This window comes from Peromyscus maniculatus, chromosome X (genome assembly GCF_049852395.1).
Source record: "Peromyscus maniculatus bairdii isolate BWxNUB_F1_BW_parent chromosome X, HU_Pman_BW_mat_3.1, whole genome shotgun sequence".
NCBI classification, from domain to species: domain Eukaryota; kingdom Metazoa; phylum Chordata; class Mammalia; order Rodentia; family Cricetidae; genus Peromyscus; species Peromyscus maniculatus.
In genome coordinates, this window is record NC_134875.1 from 39184610 (window position 1) to 39195118 (window position 10509).

At 45.1% G+C, this 10509-nt stretch overlaps 1 protein-coding gene across 1 annotated transcript in view; it reads right to left on the minus strand.

Moving 5' to 3' along the window:
- Il13ra1 (interleukin 13 receptor subunit alpha 1) overlaps nucleotides 1–9431 on the minus strand; it is a 62460-nt gene extending 53029 nt beyond the window's left edge. Inside the window, exon 1 of the mRNA XM_006992961.4 lies at nucleotides 8956–9431. Coding sequence (XP_006993023.1) covers nucleotides 8956–9034 — 79 coding nt within the window. The 5' untranslated portion in view covers nucleotides 9035–9431. The remainder of the gene's footprint in view (nucleotides 1–8955) is intronic.
- Between the last annotated feature and the right edge of the window lie 1078 nt (nucleotides 9432–10509).

A 10509-nucleotide genomic window follows, 5' to 3' on the forward strand; every position in this document is an offset into this window, starting at 1 on the left:
CTCAGTGTATGAAATAGTAAGTATGAGTATCCTTTTTTTTTTCAGTTTTGGCAGTGCTGAGGATGAAACCCAGAGCCTTGCATATGCTAGGCAAGTGCGCTATCACTAAGCAACATCCCAGCAAGTCTGAGTCAGTCAAAGGAAAAACAATCAGGATAAACTGTCCCTGAAAAGGGAAAGTGTGCTAGACAAAGACTATAAGACAAAATGTCTTAAAGATGCTTAAGGAACTGAAGAGAGATAAACAAAACAGAAAGAGCAACAACCTAAAAAGAAACTAAAGCCAAATTCTGGAGATGTTCTCATCTGAAATCCTGGGGTGCAAAAGGCAGAGGCAGGAAATCATGAGGAATTTGAGCTAGCCTGGGTTACAGACTGGGGACTAGGACAGCCAGAGCTACATGAGTGAGAGCTCATGTCCAAAAACCAGAAGATAAAACACAAGTAAACAACTGAAATGAGGTATTTAAAAACAGACTGGATCAGCAAATGAAATAATCAGCAAACTCGAATATAACACAATGAAAATTACTGAGTCTGAATAACAGAAAGATAAGGCTAAAGAAATGTGGCTGTTCAGCTTAGAACTCGTAGATTTGTGTGTTTGATTTGGAGCGTCTGCAGCGCCCAGGATCCAGAAAGGACCTATGATACAGTATAGGGAGGGAGTTCCTAAGGTGGGAGGGGAATGTAGAACACACGCGGTATGAAAGTAAGTTGGGCAGGGGAATAGTGGGCATTAAAGGCTTAAGCAGAGATGAGAGTGAAAAAGGAACTAATAAAAACTTGGGATGTATGAAAAAACACTACTGAAACCCACTATTTCATAAGCATATATATATTATATTACACATATATAAACTTTTTTAAAGGAGGAGGGCTGGCATGAGGACTCAGCAAGTTAAGCTACTTGCTGTCAAGCCCGACAACCTAAGTTCAAACCCCAGAACCCACATGGTTGGAGAGAAGTGACTCCTGCAAGTTGCCCTTTGACCTCCCACACATGCTGGATGACATGCTTGTCCCCTCTCACAATAAATAAATACAATAATAAGATGTTAAAAGCAGTCTGAACAGAGGTACTCTGGACAAGGCTCCTCCTCTCAGAAGACATGGGCTATTTAATGAAATCTCAGTGCCATCTGTGTGATACCTCCCTATGAGTTATTGATCCAGGAAGCCTCGGAACCCCCAACCACCAAATAACCCACGATACCGCCATTGCTTTTCATTTCCCACTGGAGATAGAAGGTAAGACACAACATATTTTGGTTGCAGCACACAGAAAAAAACAAGATGGAACGGATTTGGATACTTCCTCTGTGATGATAGCCAGCTTTCAAAGAGCTGAAAGGGGGTTGGGGATTTAGCTCAGTGGTAGAGTGCTTGCCTAGCAAGCATAAGACCCTGGGTTCAATCCTCAGCTGAAAGAGAGAGAGAGAGAGAGAGACAGAGAGAGACAGAGAGAGAGAGAGACAGAGAGAGAGAGAGAGAGAGAGAGAGAGAGAGAGAGAGAGAGAGAGAGAGAGAGAGAGAGCTGAAAAGTGTTATAGAGGTTGCTGGAGGAGAAAAGTTCATTAACCAACTTACACAGCACTGGACTCTGCATGCTGTGGTACCAACCTGTCAGGTAAGACGTTCCCACTGGTGCAATAATAGCATGACCATTAGTGGGGAAACCAACTCTTCTTCTCTGATGGGATTTGAGGCCTGTTCCACGGGAGGGAATTCATACCTAATACTGTAAAACTGGTCAAAAGCCCATAGCTAGGAAGTCATATACCCTCAGAATAACCTGCTCCTGTTGTTTAGTCCTGCTCTCCATCTTTTTTCATAGATGCTTCCTTTTGCAGCAGTCCACAGTCAACACAGAAGACTCCTCATTTGTCAAAGCGCTGAGAATGACCGTAAGTGTTCAGCCCTAAATGAGACATCGATATCAAGCCTCTCCAGTTTCAGGGAACAAGGGGCAAGGGATGGAAAGAATGTAAAAGATGGAGGACGGGGAGAAAAGCTGTGAAACACTTGTAGACATAGCAGAGGTTGCCTGTAGGAAGCAGAGAAAGCCCTGAGTGTGTGACATCCTGAGTGAATGTATGTTGTTGACATGGGCACAGTCACATCAAGGACTGTAGCCTCAGACCCAGAGAGAAATGGCAAAGCCTTCCCTTGTGGTCCATGTGTAGAAGTTGACAGTGTTTGCAGAAAATGTTCACCATAGCCTTCTCCTGCCAGATACTTACAGAGACTGCTCCTGCTGAGATCAGCTAAACCTGTCTCCTTGATCCAGTTGCATACCATAAACCCTGCCTCCTTGGTTATCTATATATAATAACCCCGCCTCCTTGTTTAATCTGCATGTAATAACTCTGCCTACTTCTTCAGATGTGTGCAGCAACTCCACCTTCAATTCAATTCAATAAAATAAACAGCTTCTGGGGTACTGTGGCTTCTCCATTAGAGAGCTCAGACCACCGATTCCTAGCTGTCTGTCCATGTGTCTGTCTGTCTTTTCTTCACTCCCTCGAAGCCCCAGTCAGGTCTGTCCCTGGGGCTGCACACAGAAGTTACCTGCACAATATCAAACCAGTCAATATTTCCAACATGGGTGGTAGAGGGGCTCATGGGGCTCCACCCCTTGGCCACTGGCGGCTGCTAGTGGAGGGAGAGCCATTTTTCTTTAGCAGTATGGCTCGTGGTAGGTTCCTCATGTTGCTGCAGGCAACACTAACAGGACTTGTTTGTTTGTTTGTTTGTTTGTTTGTTTAAGACTAAAGAAGAATAAACAGACCCTCAGGAACCTGTGGGACACCATCACTGGACTAATAGCTGCATTAGGGGATGGGTTAAAGGAGGACAGAAAAGGGAAGAAAGAGAAATTTAAGAAATAACAAGGGGCTGGGGCAAAGGCTCAGACGGCAAGGCAAGCATGATTGCAGTCCTGGCACTGAGTAAGTGGAGACAAGCAGATCCCCGGGGCTCATTGGTCAGCCAGCCTAGCCTACTTGGCAAGCTACAGGCAAGTAAGAGACCCACAAAAAGAAATGGACAGTACCCGAGGACCAACTCCCTCTGAGTAAAGACCGAGTAAAGGTGCGGGGTGGAGGGGTGGGGGGGATAGGGAAGGAGGATGGAAGGGGAAAGAGAAGGAGGACACCAGGCCTGGTGCACACCTGTAATCCCAGCACCTGGGAAGTAGAAGCAGTTAGATCAGGAGTTCAAGGTTCCTCAGCTATGTTTCATAACACGTTCGAAACCAGCCTGAGCTACATAAGACTCTGTCCGAAAACCAACTCAAGCAAACAAAGAATATCTGAAAACTCCCCAAATTTATGAAAGATGGGATTACAAACATCCAGACACAACCTAACTTTACAACTTACAGGACCATGAAAAGAACAGGACAGGTGCAAAGTTAGAAAAATCCAGGAGATGGTGAAGATTAGCACAGAGATAAATGAAATAAGACGCAGAAAAGCAAGGCAGTATCATAAAAAACAAAGGGCTTCTTCAAAAGGCAACATAATTTCCAAGTCTTTATGTAGGCAAAGAAAAGACGCAGTTACTAAAATCAGAAATGAAAACGAGTATATTACTACTGATTCTAAGACACAAAACAGGATTATAAGAAAAAAGTATGAACAACTCAACACTAAGAAATTTGATGCTTTAGATGAAAGGCACAAATTCCTGGAAACACAAAACTTACTGAATCTAAATCACAAAGACACATATAATCTGAATAGATCTGTAAGCAATAAGGATATTAAATCAGTAATCAAATTTATCTCCTGGCAAAAAAAAAATCCTAACTTGATGGCTTTATGGGCAAATTGTACCAAGTATCTAAAAAGCCAATACTATACATTTCCATTTTCAAAGACCTATGAGGCCTGCAGTACCTGTTTCTAAATCCTAACAGACAAGTAATCCTCAAAAAAATGCTGACACAGTGACTTCAGTAACATACCAAAAGGATTGTACACCATGACCAAGTGGGATTTATTCCTGGAAGGATGACTCAACATAGGAAAATTAATCAGTGTAATAGACCACATTAACACAATGAAAGGGAAAAGAAATATGACATTATCCCAGTTGATGCAGAAAAAAAAAACACCTGACCGACTCAGCAACCGAAGCTAGGGATGCAGCACGTACCAGGCACTGGGTTCAATACTCAGCAGGTATTGCTACGCAAATAAACGCCTTTTCATAATTAAAAAAAAAAAAACACTTCAAATTTGGGCATGGTGGCACATGCCCACAATCTTATCTCCTCGGGAGATTAAGACAGCAGGCCTGATTGTTAGAGACCGGGTTGGGTTACATGGCAAATTTCAGGCTAGCCTGGGAAACTTAGTAAGATGCTGTTTCAAAATTTAAAAGAAATCAAATAGGTTGGCAATACAGTAATAGAAGATTTACTTTACATATGCAAGGTCCCGGGTACAATCCCTAGCTTTGAAAGAAGACATTGCTGTGAAAGCATGATTCTTATAAAAGGGAAAAATGCATTTCCTTACCTAACTGCCTAAACACCATGCTGAAGCATGCTCAGAGAACCTATATTAGCATACAATCTAACACAAAGGCTGTTTTCAGGATTCCTATGGTTCCTGAGGCCTCGGGCCCATAGCTCTCTAAAAGCTAAAATGTAATCTCCAGATAGTAAGCACATAATGACACATGTGAATTTTGTAATACATATTGTAAGGCATATACACAAAAAAGCAGTGACTACACTTGAATAGCTTCTAGGGGCTCTGGGTGACTGATTCCACTACAGTGAAGTAATTAAGGACATCAGCTCAAGAGCCTAGCTCATCCCAGCTCTGCAACTACTGTGTGGCAAGTTACTTAACCTCCCTCTTCCTCCTCAGCTTGCTCACCCATAACATAAGGATGAGAATCATAACCTAAACATAACCGATTGCAAAGGGTGACTGTAAGTATTAAACAAGTTAAGATAGGTAATGTGTCACACCTGCAATCCCAGCACTCAAGAGGCTGGGGGAGGAAGGCTGCCAAGAGTTTGGAGCCAAGCTGGGCTAAGTAACAAATACCAGGCCAGTGGGGCCTCTGTAATCAGACTTTGTCTCAAAAAAAAAAAAACGGGTAAAGTGCTACAACAGTTTCTGCCCAGAGCAAGTATTAAGAGACAAAATGGACAGTTGCATTAGTTTTCTGTGGAAATGTGTGCCTATAGGCTCTGAGGCGTAACACATACTGCTTCTGCCTTCCTTTGACATCGACTTTCAACCATTTACTGGGAGATGATCACTACCTTGAGACGGGGGAGTGTAGAAGAGGTCAAGATCCAAGTAACTCTTTTAGCTAAACCCCAAGTGCGTCTGTTTATCGCCTATCCCCACATTCTGTGTGAATGAGGAGGTAACGCCATCAGTAATCATTTTACAGTAAGGTGCTTCATTTAACTGATTGCTTTTGCTTTCTCCTGTTCAATCTCAAGAGTTGGCAGAGGCATGCAGATTTCGGGAAAAGTGAAGGAAATCCTAAGAGTCATACGTGAGTCATCTGTCTTTTTTCTTCACATGCAGTCATCAACTCCTGCCTTTTTTTTTTTTTGCTACATCTTTCGTAATCATCCCCAATCACACCAATATTCTCTCCTAAACATTATAAGGAGGGAAGACCTTATCACCAGTAAGTCGTGATCCTACATAGGAGGTGTATATATGCTGTGCATGTTTCTAATAGAGACTGCCATCTGCCACCAAGCTTCACACTCCAATGGCTCCCTCTACCCAGACCAGTCTCCTTGCTTGCTTTTCTTCAGACTGTGCCCTGATCAAGATGTTTACGAGCAAATAGAGCTGTTTTGCACAGATTGATTTTACCGGTATCTCTTCTGACCAAGCTGGGCTCTTGACTGGCCACTTCCTCATCGCTGCGCCTGCTTAATCTCCACTACACTGTTTCTCCATCCAAAGTCGACCCCTTCTGAAGCTCTACTCAAGTTTTTCCTAGTCTGTGAAACTGTCAGCCTTCGTTCCTCTCTTCTGAATGCCTATTGTTTCAACTACATGTTCCAGCCATTATGAAGCCAGTCTTCAATATATGATTAGTCTACATATATTTTCATGGATCCCAACTAGTCCCCATTCTGGTACCCTGGGAGGTACCTAACTAGCTCTTCTGCATGCCAAGACTCCCTCTTACTTCTTTTGAAAGAGGCACTGGGTACTGAGTGGTTAAGGACATAGCCTGTGGAATCAGGTTGCTAGGATTGGAAGCCTAGCTCCTCGAGTTTATTTAGGTAAGAATCTCAGCCTTAGGATGCCTCAGCTTCCTTGTACACAAAAGTGCCCCCCAATAATAACACCTGAAGTTTAGGCTGCTTGTAAAGGTTAAATGAAATAGAAATGAAACTTAAAATTGGGGATGGTGGCACACACCTATAGTCTGAGCATGGAGGAGGCTGAAACAGAATTTCAGGGAGTTAATTCAAGGCTAGCCTGGGCTACAGAGCAAAACTTCAATTATGTGTCAAACTACAAGTCAGTCTCTAGTATACTATTCTCTCTGTAGTGACTAGTGTGTATATACTTTCATGGATCCCATCTAGTCCTATACTGGTACCCTGGAAGGTACCTATCTAGCGCTTCTGCATGCCAGCAGTTCAAGACTAGTTGTTATTAAAACCATGCCACAGTGTGGGCTATGGAGCTAAACAGACTGCACTAAACTAGTAACTAAATTTGTAACCTCCTACCCTGCCGAGTTTCTCTCCATAGCACTTTAGTACTATATTTTACTTAACACAAAGAAACACACAGCTTCTGCCAATAGTATAAACTAGCTTCATGAGACTTGTCAAAATACAGCTTTAAATAAAAAGAAGTAAAGCACTTCGAAAACTGCTGGGCAGACAGTAGACATGGAAATGCTAGCTGTTATTAAGCAAAGCCCCGATTCAGCTGCTGCACTAAACAGCCCAAACTAAACCAGTAACCTAATCAGTTTTTAAATATTCAGCAGGATCAAAATGAGAAAAGCACTTAAGATGTACGGCGTTCTCAACACCCAAACACAGAAATTACAATTAGAACAGTGGTTTAAAACATATACAGCGCAATCGCTTCATTTCATCCATGAGCAAACTGTCACGGATGGAGGGGATAATGACTAACCTTGAGTCTCACAGCCAGTCAATGTCAGTCACTAAAAACTTCAGCCTCCGAGTAACTAGAGATGGCAAATGCTTTCTACACCACAAACGCAATTCTCTCAATATTTCTAAAAGGAGAAAAGTTTCTGTAGTCTAAGGTACCAATAAACTATCATGACAAAAATAAGTCGGTAAGTTGAGGGTTGACGGTCTTGTCTAGAGGGCCAGCTGTTGTTCCAGGTGTGTGTGGGAAGGGACCTGTAGGAGGGAGTGTGTTGGGATGACACGGCGGCGAAAATCAGGACACCAATGAGATAGGTGTGACCTAAGGTAAGTCTGTGGACTTCAGTGTTCCTAAATACCTACAGAAACCTGCTGCCTCGGCTGAAGGAGAGATACTTCACGGACAAAGATCATTCCGTACACTCTAAGATTCTAAGTCAACCGACCTTCAGAGCCTGGCTCAACATAAAACAAACCAGGCCAACACTTGAATAATTATCAAAGGCTGGAGGTCTGACTCAGCCCTAGAGCACTTACCTAGCTTGCATGAAGCCCCAGCTGCCCTCTCCAGGAACCCAGGAAAAACGGGCAATTATAGACGGACAAACTTAAGTGGACCTCAGGTCTCACTCAAATGCCAATCTTTCAGGAAAGTCTTTCTACTCCGTGCCATTTACAACTCCCTACCCTGTCTTGTCTCTCTCCGTAGTACTTTAGTAGTATCTGACATACCATATTTTACTTAACACACCGAAACACACACCCTCTACCAATGATTTAACTAGCTTCATGGCTCGGGGACTTGATCCATTTTGCTCACTGTGACATCCTCAGCCCCTAGAAACACTGCCTGTCACAGATACATATATTTTGTTGACAGAGCATGGGAGTTTCCTAATTAACAACATTTCAGCTTTCGTTTCAAAGCACAGTACACTTGGTAAACATTCGTTAAGCAAATTGGTTTTTGTGTGTGTGGATGCGATAATAAAACCTATTTTAAAAGTCCCAGATCTCCATGCTTGCCAGGCCCAGTCCATGAGGAAATCATTCACCTTCGATTTTCACAGCAGCTCTGCAAAGTTCATTAGTTAAAAGTTGCTCACAAGCACAAGGGCAATGGAGCAACTTCCCAAACAATGTATGCAACTTTTCCATAAATTTAAGATTTCCCCCCATAATATACGGTTTATTAAAGGTGGGAGGCATCAGATGCTGGTCAGGTCTTCTCAATGGATTTCTTAATGCCAGAGGAGGTCTTGACCCTTTTGTCCTTTTGCTACTGGGACTAAGATCTATCTTTAGAGGCTCCCTTTAACTTCCATCGCCAAAGCCACACTTTCAAACTGAGCATCTGTGAGGCTCTGGGCAAGGAGCCCTGGGAAGTTCCCAGCTCACCAGGACTTGGTCGCCACCCCCTGGGTCCCTCATCCCTTCACAGGCAAAGCCACTTGTTTGGGTCATTTCGGCAAAATTAGGTTCCCTTCAGTCCCCTTCCTCCAGATGCCAGCCTCCTTGGCTCTTCCCTAGTGCGCAAGGGAAGTGAGATGGCTAGTCGGACTCCCCAGCCACCGCTCCTGGGAAACCCCCAGCTCCCAAGTCCCCCAAATCCAGCAGGATCCGGGAGACCCAGCACCGGCGGCGAAGACTGGCGGCGGCTCACAGGGCGTCGAAGTGGCAACCACCTTGGCGCACACCCTGGCCGCGACAATCTAACCCCCACCCCACCCCCGGCAACCCCAAGGCACCCTGCCCGCCGGTCCACGTCCCTGCCAGCCACGTCCTCCGGGTGGCTGTCACCAACCTGGGGGCACACTCACCTGTGGCCGCGGCTCCTGGACTCACGGTGGCACACAGCAGCAGCGCCCACAGCCCACACAGCCGCGCTGGCCGCGCCATGCAGCCCCTCGGCTCGGAGCGCGGCCCGGCTGGAGCCGCCGCAGTCTCCGCCTCCTCGCTTCTCGCTCCCACTTCCCGGCCGAGGCGCGCTGGAGGCCAGAGCCGGCGCAGACGGGAAGGGCGGCCCCGCCCACGGCCGCAGGTAATCCGAGCGCGCGGGGGCGCCAGGGCGCGGGCGGTGGACGGGGCGGGGCACGCGGCTCCCGGGCTCCCACCGGGTGACACCTGGCCTCCGTCGGCGCCACCACCTGTCACAGCTCCAGAGGACTCCTCACTAGGACCCAAGGCGACTTCCTCTGGAGCTTTGTGGCAAGGCTCCAGCCACTGGCCTCTCTCCACTCCCACTTCGATTAGGATGCGTGGTTGTCCCAGGTGCCAAAGGCTGCGCCCTGCTAGGCACTAGGGCAGGGTCATGTAGGAAAGAACCTTGTCCTGGGAGTCTGGAAACCTGGCTTCCAGCCTTAGGTCTCTGAGCCCTTGTTTCCTAAGCTCTGACTCCTACATTAGTAATACCTTATTTATTTCTCTGGGTGGACTTGCTAGTCCAAATACAGGACTTTAGTGGCAGGCACTCTGTTTTGTGGAAGGGGGCAATGACGATGTATTTAAAAACTGGTAATACATTGAATGGGATTTTTAAAGTGGCATTCCCCAAACAATGGACAGTGCCATCATCCTATGTACCCGTATTATTAAAACCATCAACTACTATAGATTTAGTTTTCAAGATACATATTGTAGACAGGTATGGTGTTTCACATCTGAGCACAGTGGCCTAGATTGGACAAGTACTTAACAATTCTGGGACTGAAGTAGAAGTACTGCCACCGATTCCACACCAGGCCTGGCTGCAGTGTAAGACCATGTCTTAAATGATAGACACAGTGAGCATGGAAGAGAGGAAGTGGAAAGAGAAGAGAGAAAGAAAGAGAATCATTGAAAAGCTCAGTGACTAAAGGTGATTGCTCCCAAGCCTGACAACCTGAGTTCAATACCCAAAACACGCATGGAGGAAGAAGAAAAGCGATTCCTTCAAGTTGCCATCTGACCTCCACATAAGCACCATGGCATGTGCACACACATCTACACAAATAAACGCAATGAAAAATATAAAGAGTATGCACTGAGAAGCTCTAGAATTGTTAAAAGGCTATGCATTGGATACGTAATACTGGGTGCTAATGAGGGTTCCTGAGATTGGTAAAGGAGAGAAATGAATGAGCTTTTAAAGTTTTGTAGTGCTGTTGTAAAAATCACCACAAATTTGGTAACTTAAAGGTTTGGTGCTAGTACATTTCTAGAACTCAGAAGTCTCACTGTGCTAAACCTAAGTGTGGGCAGAGCTCCTTTCCTTTTGGAGATTCTAGAACATACACTGTTTCCTTGGCTTTTGCAGCTCTGAGACACTGCCCACATTGCTTGGTTTGTTGCTGTTAACACTCAACCCTCTGTTTCCATGGTCCAAATACATCGCT